General features: G+C 39.9%; 1 protein-coding gene across 1 annotated transcript in view; it reads left to right on the top strand.

Moving 5' to 3' along the window:
• smc3 (structural maintenance of chromosomes 3) overlaps positions 1–19389 on the top strand; it is a 28128-nt gene extending 8739 nt beyond the window's left edge. Inside the window, exons 15-29 of the mRNA XM_035174383.2 lie at positions 222–321; positions 2494–2654; positions 3201–3342; positions 3523–3673; positions 4231–4383; positions 6744–6895; positions 7061–7219; positions 8611–8718; positions 9031–9139; positions 10278–10525; positions 14582–14794; positions 15294–15485; positions 16165–16342; positions 16654–16760; positions 18265–19389. Coding sequence (XP_035030274.1) covers positions 222–321; positions 2494–2654; positions 3201–3342; positions 3523–3673; positions 4231–4383; positions 6744–6895; positions 7061–7219; positions 8611–8718; positions 9031–9139; positions 10278–10525; positions 14582–14794; positions 15294–15485; positions 16165–16342; positions 16654–16760; positions 18265–18336 — 2245 coding nt within the window. The 3' untranslated portion in view covers positions 18337–19389. The remainder of the gene's footprint in view (positions 1–221; positions 322–2493; positions 2655–3200; positions 3343–3522; positions 3674–4230; positions 4384–6743; positions 6896–7060; positions 7220–8610; positions 8719–9030; positions 9140–10277; positions 10526–14581; positions 14795–15293; positions 15486–16164; positions 16343–16653; positions 16761–18264) is intronic.
• Positions 19390–22469: the final 3080 nt, after the last annotated feature.

Here is a 22469-nt window from a genome sequence, read left to right on the forward strand (position 1 = left end):
ATTAATTTAGGATTTTGTTGTCAGTGGTTTTGTCAACAAATATTTACACCAAAAATCTTCTTAAAGAGCACAGTCATTTCATTAATGTGTCCTAGTTTCTAGTGTGTTTGTCCTTGCTGACTATTCTTCTGCTCCTGTGAGCATCGTGTAGTCATGTAATTGGGTTTCAGTGTTTCTGGTGACATAAGTGTAACAGTGTGTGACTGTCTGTGTTTGTCCAGCTACCTGTGGCGTGAGGAGAACGCAGAGCAGCAGGCCCTGGCAGCCAAACGCGAGGATCTGGAGAAGAAACAGCAGCTCCTTCGAGCGGCCACCGGCAAGGTTGGTTACTCTGTGCATGACTGCGTATTTACTGAATTACATAACTCATCTACAGGATATGTAATGCCTCCGTCTGGACTCAAATGAAAGTGAAATTGATGACACACTTACTTGAAAGCTTAGTTATTATCTTCCAATCTGATGATGACGTCCGATTCTGTCATTTATCAGGGTGTTCTTTTATTGCTGGTGGGACATGTATGTATGTGTTGTGGTAGCAGCATCTATGGGTGTGTTCCTGTCTCCTGTGCTTTCTCCTGGTTATCATTTCCTCTTCCAGCATGTTAGTCCCATCCAGAACAGCTCCTTCCAGGTGTATCAGTCACCAGCAGTGTCTTCCACATCCTGGTGTCTTATTTTGCAACTCCTTAAAAACACTGCCTTTAATTGTAGCCCTTCCTTTGCCCTCCAGCAGACTGTTGTCCATGATATTGCTGAGCATATATCGTACTGTGAGGCATCCAGATTGGGGTCTTTGCCACATGTGCCAGCCGTTGTGGCTGCTGCTGGTCGATCTTATTATCAATGTTTATGGCTTAAGGTTACTCAAGCTTCACAGCTTTGGAGGAGGGTGGTGATGCAAATAGCTTGGTTGATGGAGATTTTTGTTCAGTGATGAAGATTGTTTAAAAGACCTGGTGTCATAAGACCAGTCTCCCAAAGGGGCTGCTTAGGGATGTGAACTGTTAACCTTTATCTACAATAAGAAGAACAAATGGGCCATACGGTTAAAAGAAGTATAAATATGTCAGATGTATCAGATGTGCTTAGAAGAGAATAGCTATCTCTTCATTACCTTGACATCGGTACCATCTGAGCAAGTCTCACAGACTGCACATAACACTTTCCCTATAGCATGCCAACATGTTGCTGTCTCTGAAAAAAAACGGTACACAAGCTGTCTGCTGTGCTGAGGACTGTGGTTCTCCTGGCCTGTTAATGTAGTTTGATTATTGTAATAACCCACTGAACATGTATCCAGTATATACGACCAAAGAGGGTCAAGAGTCCCAAATCTGTGTTGGGCAGGACCACCAACCTGTCTGCACATCCTGACATCAACCACTGACCCAACTTCAACAAGGTTGAAAGAAAAGCGATGCCCTGTCACAATCAACCAGTGTTAACAAATCAAGGGCCCAGCAGCCTTCTGCAGCTAATATGGCGGACTGGTTGGTATTGGTCCACCCACTCTACTGGGTTTACTTCGTCATGACGGAGATTATGCTACTGGGAAAGGCACAGTTGCTATGGTACTTAAAATCATCTTGTGCAGCTATCCTCCTCTAGCCCTGGTGAACAATAAGCACACTAACCTTCCCTGTAGCTGCTGTGCTACACATCTATTAAAATCTCACATATGGACCTACTTAGTGAAGTACTGTGAGACAGGAAATGGGCAAAGTAAAGATGAATCAGACCCCAAGTGAAAAGTTCCTCACTCTCCAAAATGAGCCCACCGGAATACTGCGATGGACTCACTTTGTAATTCAGCCAGTCGTCAGGAGAGGTGCATCAAATGTAATCATTCATCTGCCTTATCACAGCTTGCTGAATTTACATATGAATCACTGCTCTCGGCCTCATCCAGTAACTGCCAGTCGTTTCTTCTGGGCAGATACATCAATCAAATATCACTTTTGAATAATGTCTGGCTGACATGAAAGGGAGGCTGTGTGTGGCTTTATGGACAAATGTCCTGCATTTATTTATTTTTCATTGGTCCTGGGTGACTCATCCCGGCTCAAGTCTTTGATGGACTCAATATCCTCTGCCATACAGTTGATGGGGTTGTGCAATATCCAGAAATTGCTAATTTCTTTTTCTTTTTTGTTGTTGTCTGTACCTTGCGATTCAAGCTACTGAAGCAATGGGAGCAGTTTGTAGAAACACACTTTATCTTTGTGATCTTCAGTATGCCGTTTTGAAAGTTTCAACAATTCTTTACAGCACATCATTTGATCTGTTTACTAATCCTTCTGTAAAACGTATACTTAATAAAAAAAGATTATATCTGCTATTGTGATTGAAAAAAAATGATAGTCAAACAAAGATTATAAAAAGAAGTTTATATGTTTTCCTGTATTTTCTGCTGCTTAGTGTGTGAAATGTTTCAATTAAGCTATTTTTGATTGGATTCAAAAACATGCTCTCATTGTTCTCGTTTTCTAGTCCATTCTGAACGGCATTGACAGCATCAACAAAGTCCTTGAGCATTTCCGTCGGAAAGGCATCAACCAGCATGTCATCAATGGTTACCACGGCATAGTCATGAATAACTTTGAGTGTGAGCCTGCTTTCTATACCTGTGTGGAGGTGACCGCTGGTACCAGGTAAGGACTGTTTTTATTTTCTTTTTCACTTTGATGTTTTCAGTTTACTGACATTTTGCAATAAAACACATGGAGTCTGATTTTACCCCAGTAGTGGATGCAACATGTGCGTTTATCTCATTTTAAGACTGGGATTGCATGCTTGATCCTTTAAAGCTGGATGAGACAAACACTTGATCTATGTGTTTTTTTTAGTTCACTCAAGTGACTCAACAAAAGTTATCCAGAGAAATTAATTTCCCTCTTTTTGTTTGAAAGTCTTATTCACATTTATTAAGTTTTCATTCAGACAGTGGCTGAACCTCAAGCATTCACTCAATATATAAATTGTGACGTGTGACTCCGCTTCCTTCATGCTAATAAAAATGTGTCCGGTGGATATATGGAGCAAACTGTTGTTAATATTATCTAGTGTTAATGTGTCAGTATAATATATTCCTTGGGATTATAATTATGGATTTATATCGTCATTTAGTGACTGTGGCAAACCTATTCACTCATAAATCTTTTTCTCTTTTTCCACCGTCCTGCTCTCATGTTTTACAGATTGTTCTACCACATTGTGGAGACTGATGAAGTCAGCACCAAAATTCTGATGGAGTTCAACAAAATGAACCTGCCAGGAGAAGTCACATTCCTGCCCTTGACCAAGCTGGACGTCAGGGACACAGCTTATCCAGAGACCAATGTAAGGGACATGCAGAAATAGCTTCTGCTACTTTTTTAGCCAGTAAATTTAGGCATTTACTGTAGGTCTTTGTTCTCAATTTTACCAATTACAACAAATGTGTATTCAACTGTTAACCATTCAAAAGACGCTTTTAATTCAATGATTTGCTTATACCAATATTTTATTTGTTCCTTTTAGGATGCCATTCCCATGATCAGCAAACTGCGCTATAGCACCACCTTTGACAAGGCCTTCAAGCATGTGTTTGGGAAGACCCTGATTTGTCGCAGCATGGAGGTTTCCACCCAGCTGGCCAGGGCGTTCACCATGGACTGTATTACTCTGGAGGGTAAGCTGAAAATCCAGTGACAGTACAGTCACACTAGAACATGGAAGTTGCAACTCTCACAAATAACACTTTTGAGTTTCAGACTAAAACTGAGTTGGCGGGAATCTGTTAAATCATAGAACACAATACATTAACTGCATCAGCAATATTTGTAGTATCTTGACACGTGTCTTTAATCCGAAAATAATACGTAGCTAAACTTGAGTTTGAACTCTGTAATAGTTGATGTTGTTGAGTCAAACCTCTTTCCCAGATGGCCTCTGCAGTTGCAGGCTGTGAAAAATGTTTTTAGTATTAGCTGTGTGTAACTACCCATCATGTCTGAGTCATGCTTCATGTTAAACCATCTGCCCCTCTACTGATGTTAGACTTGCATTAGCCTGATAGTGCTGCAGTGGCCTTTTACATACAGCAGTGTTTCCCCTTGGATTTCCTGTAGCAGCGGGGGGGAACCTTTAGTTTTTAGTTCAGTATTTTACAGTATACGGGTGGTGCATTACTTGGCAACAGTCAACAAGACGACATAATGCCCTGATCCTTTTGTTGTGACCCCCCAGGTGACCAGGTTAGCCACCGTGGAGCGCTGACAGGAGGCTACTACGACACCAGAAAGTCTCGTCTGGAGCTGCAGAAAGACATGAGGAAGGCGGAGGAGGAGTTGGGTGAGCTGGAGGCCAAGCTCAATGAGAACCTGCGCAGGAACATTGAACATATCCTTTTACATAAAACATAATTAGTTTGCTCATCAGGGTTATTTTACATCATTGATGTCCTCAAGGAAATGTTAGCTCCATGTGCTCTCTGCTGGGAGATTTGAGCACAAGTAAATTCATTTTATTGTGAGATTTGTATTGGAGTTTTTAAAAGGGCCTTGATGGCCAGCTGTGCTGCAGATATCTTTGTAGTATTACTGACGATGTCTTCTCAGGACATTTCACTGTGGATCAAAGTGATTTTATTCATTCGCTTTCTCTTGGCTGAGTCCTGAACGAGGTGTTTACTGAAGTGAGTCATGCAGTTTCCTTAAAAGTTTCACCATCACCATCTGTCTTTCAATATATCAGTATATATATTTTCCTCATAGAGAAGGTTTGCTGCGATAGATGGGGTTACATGTGTTTAAGTGTTCAGCCACACACCAATCACATAACCTGCCCACTGGCCTCACTGTTTATTAAACTCTTTTTTTATTAAAAATATCCAGGAATTTAGTTTTTGTTTTTTGAGGTTGGAATCACGGATTCCTCTAACATGTGAAATAATATATACAATTTTCAACATGTTTTCACAAGTAAGTTTTGCCATTGAAATATCCTTCTTTTGTCGCTAAATTGCATATTTTTATATATTTTACAGACAGCCAGCAGTTTAAGTCAAAATTAAGCTCGCTGGTAACTGGAGTAAACCAAATTAAAACAGCATGCGTGATATAATTGTGCTCATACTAATGTTACAACTGTATCATTGGCACTCTGCACCTGGTCTTTGAGCAAAAGAGGAGGAAACATTGTCAATATTTAGTTACTAAATGTGTTTAGAAACTGACAACTTCATTCTATAAAAACACATTCACATTGTCCTCTTCTGTCCGTGATTCATGTGCCATTGTACATAAAATGAGAACCTTTCCACTCCATCTAGGAACTTGCAGTAAGTGCTGCTCTCATCAATGTCATCACTTGATGTCATATGGCTGAGCCTGTATTTTAAATGTGGACTCTCATGCATTCAAGTCAGTCTCCTGACTTGAATGCATGAGAGGGTCTAAGCAGGTCAAGAGAGATTAGTTTATATTTCGGTCATATTGGCCGGGTCCATGACTCACTGGTTGACAGCCCATGAAAGCAAACAGTCAGATGTGTTTGCACATACGACATGTTTATGGATATAGTCACTTCCGCCACGGTATGTTTATCTTATGTGTTGTCACACCTGTGTGACTCTGTGCAGCTTCTCACTCACACTGATGTGTGTGTATGTAGATTAATCTGTGCACCTGGCCATGACGTGTATGTGTGAGTAGGCCGGGGAAATGGATGACTGATGAACCCCTCCACCCCACAGCAGTGGTGAGTCAGTGAACAGATCAATTATTAAACTTCACTCTGCACCTCTACCCTGTCGATAAGCATGTGATTATGCACCTCGTAAATCCCTTCTATTTTAAGTGGCTATTTTCATTTAGCCATTACTGCCATATTGGGGGGAAACTATTGAGGTCATGCAGTGGCGTTGGATTTGATGACTCACAACTGCTACAAATGATCAAATTTATAATGCGAAATTCACCTGATGTATATTTTATTTATAAGAGGCAAAGTGGTCAATGATATTAACATTTGTTTCTCTTATAAAAATGGTGTCTTTTTGTGCTGGTAGTGGCCTGATGTGAGCTGATCCCATTCATGAAAATGATCAATTGGTCTTAAACCATCAAGGTTCTTTCCGTCTTCCATGAGCAGTAGGCAGAGCAGTCCTCTGACTTCCAGTTGCCCTTTGAAATCAGCAGATTGATTGGCCTCAGTGTTTTATTGAGTCAGTTAATCCTCAAAGGAACAGAGGTGTGTCGCAGTCCTGGAAGATTGATAGACCTGTCTGTTAAATTAGCTTAATGATGTGTATATGCAGCCTCTTTAATCCTCTGGATGTCAATGATGACTTCCCTTGGAAGCCCAATCACATTATTGAAACCCTTTAAGTTGCACTAAAGGGTGACACACTGTCCCATGGCTTTATTTGCTAATGAGAGCAGCCTCATCAAAAGATAGCGTGTGTGTGTTATGCTTTTCTGTCCTGAGTGGAATTAGAGTATGCACAACTTCATCAGTGTGGGTCTTGTCTCAGGTAAAATACACTGTCTACCCACACAGTTTGGCAGAATAACAGAGGTGATGTGTTCAGCTGTGTCCTGTAGACACTGGTTACATTGAATTGGGAAAACTTGAAGCCGTGTGAAAAGATAAAATCTGTCTTCATCTTGAAAATTCACTTTTCTGAATAACTGTTAGGGGGAAAAAATTTTAATGTTCACCCAAAACTAGCATTAAATTTCCTTAATGGCTGCCTCCACGCATCAACAACGAGATCGACCAGCTGATGAACCAGATGCAGCAGATTGAAACACAACAGAGGAAGTTTAAGGCGTCTAGAGACAGTATTCTGTCAGAGATGAAGATGCTGAAGGAGAAGAGGCAGCAGTCGGAGAAAACGTTCATGCCCAAGGTGATTACAAACTGACATCACAGTTTAAACTTGTGTACAAGCCCAGGAGTTATAATCATTAAGATGTGACTGACGTGAATATTACTTATTGTTTTGCATGATCTTAGCACAAGGTTCAGCCTGTTCTATCCACTGATGTCTATTTTTGTTTTACATCTTCTTCAGCAACGCAGTCTCCAAAGTCTGGAGGCCAGTCTCCATGCCATGGAGTCCACCAGGGAGTCACTGAAGGCTGAGCTGGGCACAGATCTGCTTTCTCAACTCAGCCTGGAGGACCAGAGGCGTGTCGATGACCTCAATGATGAGATCCGTCAGCTCCAGCAGGTCAGGAGGAGGACGGGGAATGGGCATTTTGTCGTGCTTTGAAATAACTGACAGTCACAGATTGGCATTATGGGTTTTTATTGAATTAAGTTAAAAAAGAGAAACATGTTTGTGGCGAGCTGGTCCAGTACAGTGAGTTACTGCTCAGTAAACACCATTCATTTAAAACCAGCAAGTATATGGCTGGCTACATGTGAGTGTGTTTTCACCTGTTGTGTGCACGTTGATATTTATTATTTATAAATCTATTTTTAGAGAGATTATCCATTATGCTATTTTCAGGCATTAGTGTTTTCCATTCCCTGTACACAGTGCATTTGTAATTTAATATACACGGTCACTGTCATTATTAACGTCAAGAGTTAATCCTCTTTTAATGTTTGGATTAAAAAATGATGATGGTGGTTAAAAAAATGTGTGAATGTTATCTTAAAACTTAGCCACACATTATTTATTATTGCTTAATTATATAATTGTATTGAGGATGGATTTAAAGCCACTATTCATTTAAAATGTACTCAAGGCCAGTTAGTTTACTTAACATTTTTATTATGTAACTATATTACGTGTATTATGTTCCCCAGTATCTTGTCAACGATTAAAGTATTAATTTAGATTTTGAAATTTGCATGAAAAAAGCTTTTACTTAATTTATGTGTTGAAGCACAATTAACAGTTTGATTTTTATTCATCTACCATGTGGTGGATGAATCGACATAGTTATATTTAGATCAAAGAAAACGCCTGTTACCCACATTTTGTTGTTTCGCTGTTTTCCCCCTCCCTCGCTGCCTCCTGCTTGTGTATTCAAATGACCTGATTGAGGTGAGAGCAGCCGGCAGCAGCTGTGTGTGGGATGTTCCTGTGATCCAGCGTCGTCCTCTCCTCTCTCTCTCCCGCTGCCAGCTGCTCTCATCTCTCACCTCAGTGAACTCTCGGCTTTTCCCGCAATTGTTGCGCAACGGCTCCGCCCCTGCAACATGGAGCTTTTCATGTGTGGTGCTGCAGTGCTGGTGGTTGTTGAATTACTTATATATAAAAAAAAAAACGTGTGTGGACATAGATAAATGCATACACGGGATGCTGCTGAGACTTTATAGTTATGAGTGTCCTTATTTGTAGTTCAGAGATAAATACAGATGTAGCAGATAATAGCAACAGTTTTATTCTAGCGACACATTGTTACATTAAGACGCCAAAGATAGATATTATCAAAATTGGCTTTGAATAAATGTTTTAATAACATTCCTCATGTGTCTAGCGCTGATGTGATACACAGAGAAAGAGAAAAGTTTGAGCTTTTGGATATCTACCATTGGCTGATTTGTCGCCACCTAGCAAAAACCTAACGGGTCTAACCTTTTTGTGTTGAACTCTTTGCCCAACCACAGGACAACAGACAATTGTTGAATGAGAGGATCAAGCTTGAGGGCATCATGACCAGAGTGGAAACATATCTAAATGAGAACTTACGGAAACGTCTTGACCAAGTGGAGCAGGTATGCTGTCCCTTGAAACTTTTTAGAATTCGGTCTTAAATCTCATTGTACGGCTCATGCCAAATTTTCTTCTATTACATGATGAAAGATTTATGTAAAACTACTATTTTGCCCTTTTTAAATTCTTAATCTAATAAATGATGCATCATTACTTGTGTAATGCGAAAGTTTAATATATATTGTTTTTCAGCAGTTTGATGATTTTGGTGATGTAATCTGTTCAGTCAATGTTTTCATTCAAACAAATTAGAAGAGGGCTATTTGAATTTGCATGACCATATTTTTTATGTGGCCTAATTTTCATTGACACAGGAACTGAATGAGCTGCGGGAGACTGAGGGAGGTACAGTGCTCACAGCCACAACATCTGAGCTGGACGGCATCAACAAACGTGTCAAAGACACTTTGGCCCGATCAGAAGGTTTGTGGTGTACTAAAGAAGCAACAGGGAGGCGGTGGTAGTGTTTTGAGAATTGTTCTTGTGGTCAAGAAGTCAACTGACCCTAACTGGTCAAATTTACACAAGCTGGAAAACTGTTAAAATATTCACACATTTCTTCCTCAGGACCTTTATTCCCATGTTAGTGTGAGTTCCCATTTGTACTTCTATGCCTCACCTAAATGACAATATATCCAAGCATGTGTGGAGATTCTTATTTAAACTCTGAAACACTTTCCACTTGATTTGTTTGACCAATCAAACCACAGTGATGTTAAGAAAATCCTATACATAAAAACATATTTTCTGTCTTTGTTATTTCTCTATTTGTCATAGTCTAGGTAATGTAATGTTGGACAGAGTGGCCATTGAGGCATTTCTATATGAAGAATGATAATTATAAAATGTTGTCTGACCAAGGTCTTGCAGTGTTTTTCAAAAAACAGATCAATTTACATTGACCTTCACTGCATCATGCACCAGAATCATCTATGAAAAAAATCTTAAATTCTGTTTCACACACACACACACACACACACACACACACACACACACACACACACACACACACACACACACACACACACACACACAGCGCCTGGTCACTCAGTTATATAATTGTTCTGCTGATGCTATGACTCAAATTCGATTTGATAGACTGCAGTTCTCAGAAAGTACTTGTCCCTGAATATAATACAGTTTCACAGATTCATATTTAATCATTGCCACTAACTTAATAGAGACACATTCACAGTCTCAGTCTTCAATTCTAAACTCTCAACATGTACGTTTTCTATTTATGACTCAGTGAATAATAAGATTTTCTTTTGTCTCTGTCTCTTTACAAAGTTTGAGTAATAGCCTCTGCATTAGTCTGTTGTGGATGAAGGATATTTGGCCAAATGGAGTAATTGTGGCTGTGGAAAATATGAAAATCTTTTTCAGGAGTTAAAATTAAGTACATTTCACTAACTCTTAAAAAATTTTGAATCCTCTCTGAGTATGAATCGTTTTTGTCCAAGGGACTTTATATTATATTCTACATTATATGTGTGCACCAATATCTCATTTGGTTTGAAACACATGGCACTGCACCAACCTCCTCTGATGTCTCCCCCAGATCTGGATGTCCTTGTTGACAAGACCGAGGTAGAGATCAAGGACCACATAAAGAGCATGGAGCGCTGGAAGAACATAGAGAAGGATCAGAATGATGCCATCAACCATGACACCAAGGAGCTGGAGAAAATGACCAACAGACAAGGCATGCTGCTCAAGAAGAAAGAGGAATGCATGAAGAAGATCAGAGAGCTTGGTTCACTTCCTCAAGAGGCCTTTGAGAAGTACCAGACCCTCACACTCAAACAGGTATAGACGGTGCTTAATGATGATACATCTTGGCCTCCCACTTTTAAGTTAAATGTCTTGACCAGCACCAGCAGCAATGTTCAGAGGTTCTGTGTTGTTGTTCAATGTGGATTTATACACCTATCGGCCACAACGTTAAAGCTGTCTGTTGAAGTGATCAATATTGATTATGTCCTTACAGTGGAACCTGTCAGGCGGTGGGATATAAAGGCAGCAGGTCAGGTTAAGTGGGCAAGTGTGAGAATTTGAGTGAGTCTGACAAGGGTCACATGAGCAGCAGGTTATTGTGAGGTGTTCCCAGTATGCAGTGGTCCGTACCTACCGATGCTCTGGGTTAAGTCTTGTTGGGTACTGATGAGATTTTAATTTGACACGTCCCATCTATATAACATTTTGCATCCAGTCATTCCTTTATATAGAGTTTGCAGCATTGACCCACCGCTGCAGTGTCATGAAGTTGCAATTATGCTTCTCTGCAGAGTGCTTTTAATTTAAAACTACTGAGCTGAGGTACAAGGGGGAACCTACAGAATATTTTATTTATCATGTGGCTGATCTGTGTATATTACAGTTTAATTGACCAAATCATTTCCTTTTACAGATCAGAATATCAGCAACATATTATTTTAGTCTGTTTTGTGCTTCTTGGGCGGCAGAAGAAACTAAAGTGTTAGCAAAGAGATGCTTATGTCGAAATTCAGCCGACACAGACCAACTTAACGAGTCATGTTTTGGTGTCATGAATAAATTTAGGTCCAATTTTCTCATTTCTGTCTGCTGTGCCCTAACTCTTCAGGGTGCATTTCAATAAGGTTGAGGGTTGATTATTATGATTCCCCCACAGTCACAACACTGTACGCTGTCAGGCATATCCATATCCAATATCGACAGGTACACAGGTGTTATTACATTCCCATGACACATAGAGTTCTGACCCTGCTTGGTCAGAACTCTGTCATGGGAATGTTGAGGCGAAAGCAGAAAACTACCTGTGTTTTTCCAAGGTCTGTTTACCTTCCGAGGATAGTAAATACTTTATCGATTTTTTGATGGCCCACCAGAGAGGCTGGATTTCTCCCGTGCTGCTAATGGCCAGTCTGACAATGACAGATGGGTCAATGTGTTTATGAGAGGGAGGAAAAGAGAGCGACAGCTCAACAACATACAGTCGAGCAACGGCACAAAACACCAAGTTATTTCATGTCATTTTGAGAATTGTAAAAAAGTTTGGATCATTATGAAACCTAGTAAGATCAAGGTCGGCCACCACATTCTTGGTAATTATTGGAAAACAGTGTGGTATAAAAACATTAAGTGCTATGAAGGAAAACGATTGTAGTGCCTGAAGCTTGGAAAACCACTTATGATTTCCACTGTGTAAACTTGAAGCTGTCGTCCTGGTGTTACCACATCGACATGACCCTAGATAAACTGTTTGACTTCACATGGACTCTAAAGTCACAACAACAGCAGCACCAACAATAACGAGGTACATATACTGAAAATCGATTTCTTTTATTTACCTCAGTCACACTTAGTTCACATACACACAGATAGACCCGGGTCTCCTTAGGAATATGCCCTAAGGCCAACACATCACTTCCCACCCACTCACCTGTGACTCAGACACTAGTTAGGGGTTTGTCACTGCGTTATTTTCAGCCCACTGCCACTGGGAGCACAGACTCACAGAATGTTGAGTGGACTTAGCTGCAGCTTTCATAAGTGTCGGAGCGTGTGTACATTGAATGTGTGTGTGTCAAATTCCCTCCTTGAAAATGCTGAAAATAGCTGCACACTTTCTCATAAACACTCCACATAGTTAATCTCTCTCCACAAGACGCTGCTCAGGGGCAAGATGGTGCCACTGATTGCAGAAGTGGATGAGAGGACCATGAAACAATGGTTCTTGCTCATGTCCCCTGGTCATTAGTGATTCAGAGAGTTTGGAGAATGTGTCACATTTGACCCAGTGATTAATCAGCTCATGTCATCTTCGGATATGAATAGAATGTAGAAATGCACTTTCAAATGCTCTGAAATGCATAATGGTTGCATAATGAATACATGTCTTAATGGTATCAATGCGTGCAGTAATTAAGGGTGCTCCGATTGATCGGCCACTGAACGTTATACTTTATACATGAAGTTATTTCTTTTCTCTGTGCGTTTTTCACAGAATGTTTGCTCAGTAGTGTTGCAGTCGGTAAAATGCAACGCATTTCGTTGTTTTTTAAAACTAATTTTGTCTTTTGCAAACGGGATGATGTACTTGTTTATTTGCATATAGAGTGGGGGATTTGATTACGAGTGGTCTGTCTGATCGGGTTGTATAACCTCCTCTTCTGCGGTCCTCTGTGTGTGTCTCCTGGGTGAGAGCCTGGCAGAACCAACAGGACACACATTTCTTCTTTCTCTGGTATTAATGCCTTTCTTCGTCATCTATCTGTGACGTGAAAACATCAGATTTCCACACAGTCAGAGAAAGTTAAAGTGTGTATCCTGCTTATATAGTTCAGCATCACAGCGTCACTCCTGCAGCTGCTGACAGCATAGGTGAAACAGGTGACACAGACACAGGAGTTTAATGTGGTGCTGAATTGAAAAAAAGGAACATCTTGACAGTAATAATGGACATTTACTGCCAAAATTCTGAGTAGGATTCAGCCCTGTAGTATTTATTTGCATATAGAGGAAGAGAAATTCCATCATAAATGGTCCCTTGGATCACCAAAGATGAATGTTAAGTAGGCATAAACTGGGCCATAGACCCCAAAAATCCAGATTGGAACACCCTTAGCAGTAATACAGGCTCACTTCTCTCAAGTGGTGTAAAACTTGTTGGCAGAAGTTTGCTCGCTCTAAATTATCATGAAAATTGTAGAGCAGCAAATACATTACTGATTTAATTTCTCCTGATATCGATTTGTTGTCATGTCTAGTATCAGACAATAATCATCATGGTATTCCAGAGCCAACAATGACATCTTAAAATATGTTTTGACCAGCAGTTAAAAAAGATATTCAACTGACATTGATGATATATTTGTGAAATCACTCAGACGATTAATAAATTGGTAAAAGAAGTTTTTGTTAACTATGAATTAATTATCTGTTGAACAACTGATCTTTTCCCCACTAATAATTTGAGCAGTATTTGCTGGCAGTACAGTCGAGCTGCCCCACGACTCAGTTCAGCTTTTGTGGATTTTTATTTGATTCATTACACCTTATCCTGAAACAAGACAGATGTATAATTTACTCTCCCACATACATAGTCTGTTAAGCCTCCTTGCACCATGCTCCTGCACATCTTTGTCAAAATGTGATGTTTTCACATCCCAGATGAAGAACGCTGTCAGAGAACGTAAAAGTTGTGGTCTTGGTTATTGCTCAGTTGTAAAATCTACCTGAATGTTTCTCCTGCCTGGCTGCTGACAGCGCTGTCAGCTAAATCACGATATCACACTATCTGACATTGTGCTGCCCTCAGTTTCTATCTCATGTCTTTACTTCCATCACATTCAATTTTTGGTTGAAGACATTTTAAGAGAAGAATCTGTTTGTTGTTAAGTTTACAGCCACTGCTCTGTATGTGAGGCAGCTTTCAAAGGGAAGAACTTGGGGTCTTTTCCACTAATGCATTGATTGATTTAATGACTTTTAGGAAACTGCCAAACACTGCATATGTAACAGCAACATAAATGAAAAATTATGTGTGATTTTATTTTTAAACATTAAATATTTTGATGAGAAATCAATTATTTTAAACGTTTATCAATGTTTTTTGTAAGTTCTATTATATTTAACCAGGATAATTATTTAAAAACCTCATTGCCAGTGTGTTGGTCATCCATTGACTGTTCTTAATGTGGATAAGAATGGAATCAATCTAAAATCATTGTATCTACTCTTCGTAAGATTGATTAAAAGTCACATTATTAACAAGCGTAATGAAGATAAACATGTTTGGATAATTTTAAAGATAAAGAGGGTCAGCCTGACTTCCCCCGGAGCTCACAGTGATTGAATTCTTCCCTTTTTTCCTTTCCACAGTTGTTCAGAAAACTGGAGCAGTGCAACACAGAGCTGAAAAAGTACAGTCACGTCAACAAGAAAGCTCTGGACCAGTTTGTCAACTTCTCTGAGCAGAAGGAAAAACTGATCAAGCGTCAAGACGAGCTGGAACGTGGCCACAAATCCATCATGGAGCTCATGAACGTCCTGGAGCTGCGAAAGTACGAGGCCATCCAGCTCACCTTCAAACAGGTAGGCAGCAGGTCACAGTCTGTCCAAAGGGTCCACAGGGACATGCATCCATGACATTACTGAGCCTGAGTAAAGGTGCCTGATATCCGTCAGCTTGTGGGAACTGGGGATTCCACAAGACAGACTTGGATTTGCGAGACATAGGGGAGATAGTTTGTCAAACGTTAATATCTTGGAGCCACAGCATTTTGTGTCTGATTGGTACCAGACAAAATGTAATGTGTGTGTGTGTGTGTGTGTGTGTGGCCTCGCTTGAAAACCTGTAAATATTACCCTAAGAGTTAAACTAGGAAATTGTAAACCAGTGTAATGCAGAATCAATGATTTAACCTAGCTATTCATCCTTCTAATAATATTTCAGATATTATATTATTCAAGTGTAAGGCCAGATTTTTACATTGTAATATTCATCTAAAATACTGTATTTGAGTCACACTTTCTAATCTAACCTGACTAATCACTTTGTACCTCCTCCTCTTGGTACGGTTCTCTCCGATAGGTGTCAAAGAACTTCAGTGAAGTTTTCCAGAAGCTGGTGCCGGGTGGAAAAGCTACACTGGTGATGAAGAAGGGCGATGCTGAAGGCAGCCAGTCTCAGGATGAGGGTGAGGGCGGTGGAGACAGCGAGAGGGGCTCTGGTTCACACAGCAGCGTTCCATCAGTGGACCAGTTCACCGGAGTCGGCATCAGGGTATGAGTCTTTTTTTCAGTTATTTATTTAATATCTTTTGTCTGAGAATACTTGTTCTTTACAATGATTTCTGAATGTTTATTATTATTATTATTATTATTATTTTTTTTTAATCAGTGGGGAGGTGTTGAAATCATAACCGCCTCTTGATTCAGTTTTTAAGTCCTGAACATTTTAGAAATGCATTTCTATATATTCACATACTAACAGATGTATAAGAGAAGGTGAGAAAAAACTTCCTGGAGTCTTTACGCTGTTATTCACATTATTTAAACAACACATTCAGTCATAGGATTGGTCAGCATTAGAATAATCATCAGAGTTTCTCCATTTCTTCTTCTCTTCATCACTGGCTGAACATTTGGTGTCACTGTTTCCACAGTGCATCCGAGTTTCCTTAAGTGTTTTATCTAGAAACATGTGAATGTGTATTTCTGGAGTATTGGAGAAGGTGGAAATACAACGAGCAATACCAGATTCTCTGTACTCTGAATTCATCGTAATCGTTATCAAAGCTTTCACAAAGGCACAGAGGCATTTAATCACTTCAAATCCCCAAAACAGAGAATTTAATAATAATGAAGTCATTTAACCAAAAGTAACATTTCTTTGTGTTTCTGTTTCTTTCTCTTGCAAGTTTCGCTGTAATTAATCTAATCTCTGTCTCTGTCATGTGTAGGTGTCGTTCACAGGGAAGCAGGGTGAGATGAGAGAGATGCAGCAGCTGTCTGGAGGTCAGAAGTCTCTGGTGGCTCTGGCTCTGATATTTGCCATCCAGAAGTGTGACCCCGCCCCTTTCTACCTGTTTGACGAGATCGACCAGGCCCTCGACGCCCAGCACAGAAAGGCTGTCTCAGGTAAAGTGTAGCATATAAATATGTAAAGACACAGGTGAATCTCTAATATACATGAATTGCTCTGAGGAGCAAGCAAAATAGAAATGTGTAGAGTTTAATATAAACTATACCACAGACCAACAGTAAATCAACGTATGTCCTACAGATGATTTGGAAAACGTGGCTGCAGTTTGGGGTGGACTTGATTTGGATACATTATATTTTTATTTTAAAATGTTGTCACAAGTGACTATAACAGAAAATGTTGTCATCATTTTTTCTTTTTTGAGAAAATAATGACGGATCTCTTATTTATTTTGTATCCATTTTAGACATGATCGTGGAACTGGCCGGCCACGCCCAGTTCATCACCACCACTTTCAGGCCTGAGCTGCTCGAGTCCGCCGACAAGTTCTACGGTGTGAAGTTCAGAAACAAGGTGAGTTTTCTGCTTGAGGGCAGATTTTCTACTATCAAGTGTTGTTCAAGTTAAATTTTATTTGATGAGATTTGGTAATTGTAAAATAATTCTATAATATGAACAGTCTTCCGTTCTCAACAGCTATTGGTGTGTGAGAGTGGGTGATGGGGGCAACAGCTCTGGGGGGAAAAAAGCAATTTATCATTCTGAAAGGCCCTGCTCAAATCTGGCATTAACATTCCCAAGATGCATTGAGGAAGCATTTGAGATGTGATAACTGAGACCACATGTAGAGGTGGTCTGAGACGCATATGGCCACATTCTTTCTGACTCACTCTCACACACAAACATACCCATCTGTATATTCAGGCTGACTAAAGCAACACATCAGGTGTTAGCACGCAGCAGTAATGTAGGTGCTTATTTGCATATTAAGTGGGATGGAAAGATCCGATCACAAGTGGTCACGTGAGACGCATCCCACTGTCAAGTGTGAACTGGCATATGTAGATCTGCCCACTTGTGATTGGATCAAACATGCATGTTAATACCACGTATGAACAAGCTGATATTGAGCTTTATCGCCCAGTGCGAGGTGTTAATGGACCATTCATTGTGGTGAGGATTCCCAGGAATTTCACCATTGACACTTTTCCCAGCATTTGTGTGGAGAAATAGAACATGTGGTTTTCCTGGATCCACAATGATCTCCATTATTTTTGTGATGTTCGGGACCAGGTTAATTTGTGAGACTGCCCTCAGGGTTAATGTGTTTAACCTTCTGACCATCTGATTTACTCCAGAGCAAGGCATTAAATACATGTTCTCCAGCCTCCCTGAATAAGTGGTGGTTCAGAACAAAACATAAATCTGGTATTAGGAGCAAGAATTGATGAGGATGAACAAGTGTGAACAGTTAGGTCATTGTTTTCTGTAAATTAAGTTTGGCAGTGAACAGATTGAAACCCACCCCAGTTTTCAGTAGTAGTTATGGATTTTTTCGGCCGATACGATGACTGATAATTACATGCTCCACATGGCAGATACCGATAACAATTTAACGTTTCTTAAAAAGAAGTTCAGAGCCTGTAGTTTATGTTGCAAATTGCAATCGAATTGAAAGTGTGAAAGACCTCCACAACAGCAACGCAGTTTTCCGTTCCGATGTCAAATCACGCTGGTATAGACGTCATGAGCGCGACCAGGAGAGCTGTCTTTATCGGACGCTTTATCGACTATAATTTCCTATTCCAATAATTAAATAATAATGTAAAATTCCCGTTATCGGGCCGATAATATATCGGATTGATATAAATTGTGCATCCCTAGTTGTTTTCAGTCCATTCTCCTCTATTCACTCTTTAACATTTCCTCATGTAGACCAGGTTTGTTTTCTGCTGAAATGAAAATACTCCCTCTTGAATTTTTGATGTTCCATAAAATAAGTCAACAGTGTTTAGTCAGAGCGACCAGAGTTTAGATATTGTTCGGTCATTAACAGTTTGTTTCTTTTGTTATTTAGGTGAGTCACATTGATGTGATCACAGCAGAGCAGGCCAAAGACTTTGTGGAGGACGACACCACCCATGGTTAATGGTCTTCATCTCTTCATCATCCTCCTCGCCCCCCCCCCACCTGTACAGTGCACTGCGTAGCTCCAAGCCTTTCACAACTGGGCCCAAAGACAGAAATATCTTACTCAATCCCCCAGCTTTTAATATTCCTGTTGAAGAAAAACTTTCTCTGAATGGGAGGATTGGATTGGAATGTCGTTGAGACAACACTCAGAAAACTTCACCTCAACGTTTTTGTTATTCATTGTTTAAAGTACAAATTTAAGAGAATGTGGTTTTGTAGAAAATCTCCATGAGGCATTTGTTTTCTCACATTTCCCTTTGTTGCAGTGTCTCTGTGTGAATTCAGAAAATACAATAATTGTAGTTATTTTACGCTAAAACCTGTGTTAAGGTCCTGGGGAGAGCTCATGTGTTAGTCTGATGGATTCTTCTAACAAACACTAGTCTTGAGCTGAGGTTATATGTTCTTTCAGCATTGCAGGTAAGAAACCTCAGGACCTTTTCAGAAAACGAGTCATCCCATGTATAATAAAAACCCTTTTGATACGACTGAGATGGAGATAGTTTATCAGAAATCTTGAAGCTCAGAGGAGGGGAGCGGGTCTTAAGCTGTTCTGGGTATTTGTTGACACCCTTAGAAAAAAAGTACCTGTTTGCCCTGAGGTTCCTGTATTGTATACTCTTTTTACTCAATGCTAACATGTATCTGTCATAACCACATGGCTAACACGTTTCCAGGTTCTGGTTCCTTTTAATGATTGTTACTGTACCGTGTGATTTCCTGTTTTTAGGTCACTCAAATATGTGAAAGGTTTAATTCCACCAGATATCAATTTTGAAAATGTACAAAACCCTCCTGACTTAATATTTAAAGAACCAGAAGTAATGCAGTGGCGTTCAAATGACTCATAACTTTAGCAGTAAGCCTATTTTCTTAATGGATATATTGTTTGGGATTAAACTCCTCATATGTTGTACCTAGGTTCAAATCTGCTTTTTTAAGTGTTTTGTTTCTTTTTTTATGTAACTGGAAAACTCACAAAAATAATAAAAGATTTAAAAACTTAAAACTGTTGTGTGCTTCAGCTGTATGCGACGTGTACATTTTATGGACCACTAGGTGGTGCTGTGCAACTGATACCTGACATCTCACATGGTTAAAGCAGTATTTACACAGGTCTGCCTGTTTGGAGTTGGATGTAACTTTTGAGGAAATTTGATAATGCGTTATTATAGAGGAGAATGTGTGTGACTGAACATACATAATATGATATGATAGATAAACAGGGAGAAGATTTATATAATTCAATAACTGGTATTTTGGAAACCTCTTTCAATGGATTCATAAATATTCGTATTTTGGTATTCACCAAAAGGTAAAAGTTAATTTCAACTAAATTCTATTTGTTCCCATTTATTTGTATAAATTGTATCTGTGCCATATCACAACATGCACGATCTTAAATGGGTCAAGTCCTTTAAAATATGGAGAAACCAATCCGCTCTCACTAAGAGCAAACATGGCGAACTTCAGTGAGCATCATATGTTTTCATTATTATATCGTATCTAAATGTTTTTTGTAATTTTAGATTTTTTTTGTTAATTTTTATATTCTACAAATTATATAAAATTAGTGTTGAAATGTCCAGTGGAGGAAACTGCTCCCACGGCAGCTTTACACACGGCACATACACACAGTAGACACGAGATCATCAACCATCTGGCATCAAGGTCACAATCCTGCACAACTTACACAGCCCTTACACCTCTGTTATATTCTGTTGATATCAGGGATCCTGTTGAAATGCAGCGTGCCAGGGGAGATCCTGCATGGCGTAGCTGTCGCTCTGGTGTAACATCACCTTGCACTGACACGTACTGTATCTGAAAGGTCGTGACCTTCTTGGATTGGTAGATGCTCATTGCAATACCTCAGACCCCAGAACATCCCCGCCCGCAGGTCTCACATGGAACCTTACGTCAGCTGCTTTTAACCTTTGAAAGCAGAGGGACCCAGAGCTGAGTTTTCATGAGCATGATACCTCACTCTATGACACCATGTTCTGTGGTTAGAGTTGATGTGGCTCTTGTGTGAAGTTTGTGTCAGATGAACAGTGAGAGCGAAACCAAAACAAACCATGAAGACATTTTACCTCAGACTCCGAGGCTCTCTACTGTATGTCAGGATCCACATTACACCACCTCTGCAGTGCTGCTCTCCTTCAGCTTCTCCCACAAACAATTCACACTTCTGAAGTGCAAATAGAAATAACAACCCCCCATTCCACCCCATCCCAGTTCTCAGCTGTTGTTCCACCGACGTTTTCTCTCCCACAGGCGATATTCTGGTATTTAAGGAACATTTATTTACATTTTTACACTTGTAGTGTGAGGAACACAAATTTACATGTTGTAAATGTCACCTATTTATCCCTGATTATCTGTCAGATGCAAATTACACAATGTCAATCACTCTGAGTTGTGCTGCGCGAGAGCATCATTTGCCTGAAATACGATAATGCAAATATGACTATTCATTAGCCTTAATTGAATTTATCCACCTGTTAACAGAGATTGGAGAGAGACAGGAAGGTCTGACAGTTTCTTTGTAGATCACCTTTCAATAACAAGGCAATTCAAAATGATTTCAGTTTACATGTGATGAAATGGCCTCCACCGAGGCTCAACAGTCCTCTTATGAAACCATATTTACATCTGCTAGATGTAGATTTGTATTTGGATCTGCACCAAATTGCACACACTCATGAATATCAGCCCCCTAAAGTAGTGCCATATTTTGCAATGTTAAGGAAAATATAATTTTACGAGACATTGCATCAATAATGAATTACGCTTATATCAAAAAGCATAACATCAAAAGTAATTTCTTAGCATGACTCCACACTTTAAGGCTCTCCAGATAATATACAGGGCTTATAATCTCCAGTCATATTCTGGAGACATATTTGTGATGAGTTGGTAAATTATATACGGTTACAACCTCAGATCAATTTGTATATTGGAGAGAACAAAAATGAATACTAACTGTCTTCTGTCCCCTATTAAGTATCACATTATGTCCCCTTGTCTAGTTCCATGACAAATTTACATGGTGTCCGATGTGTCATCTTTCCACCAAGTGTCATGGAAATCTGTTGTGCAGTTTTTGTGGACTCCCGCTGAATAACAAACAAACATACAGGGGTGAAAACCTAATGTTCTTGGTGCAAGTAATAAGATAATAAAGAGAGAAAAACATAAAGAAAACAAACCTCGGTCAGTACGTTGTCAGTACGTTGTACTGCAATTCAAGAATCTTTTATGAAATAATAAAATAATGGGTGATAAACATAATATTTAATTTCAACTGATTTGATGCCAGATGTGTGTTTGAAACTGGCCGAGCAAAGCATAGTCACGTGTTCATTGTGGGGAGAGTGATTCAAGTATCTAGTCTGTAATAAGCTACATTTTGATGCTAAAGCACCAAGCAGCAAAAACAGAAAGAAGCAGGAGGGTGATATGTGCAGGTATGTACATCATGTGTTGTACCACCTTTACAGTTGATAATTGTCTGATTTCATTACATGTGACCTGCACTGTCCTCACAGTCAGCTGGTTGAAAGAAAAAAAAAGCAGAGTGCCAACACGTCAGCCCGGTGCGGTACTGACAGCACACCTCATCCCTCTGTGACCTGCCAGCAGAGAGCAGATCTGTTGCTCTGCCCGTCATATATCAACTACCCCGCACCCAGCTGTCTGTCCCCAAGTCAGCTGACAGATGATGAGGCTCGGGGAAGAGCGACGCTCCATATCACTGCCTATCTGCTCTGCTGTATTCCCAGACTTTCATGTGCTTCCATCCATCTATGTGTTACAGATACTGAAAGAGTAAATATGTCTCTAACCTGGTGAGAATATAAGAAATATAAGAATAAAACAGGTTTTCCCTTTTCTGCAGATTTGTCAGCTGCATTCATCTCCTGTTCCACCACATCCCTAAGGTGTAGAGCTGGATTCAGACAAAAGAAATCACTATCACATTGCACTGTTGTCTTTTACACAGACCGTTTTTGCTTGTGTAGGTGTCACGACTGTATATAATATGTAAATTGTCGGTGGCTGGATACTCCAGCCACCCGCCCGCCT

The sequence above is a fragment of the Hippoglossus stenolepis genome, chromosome 2 (assembly GCF_022539355.2).
Source record: "Hippoglossus stenolepis isolate QCI-W04-F060 chromosome 2, HSTE1.2, whole genome shotgun sequence".
Taxonomy (NCBI): Eukaryota; Metazoa; Chordata; class Actinopteri; order Pleuronectiformes; family Pleuronectidae; genus Hippoglossus; species Hippoglossus stenolepis.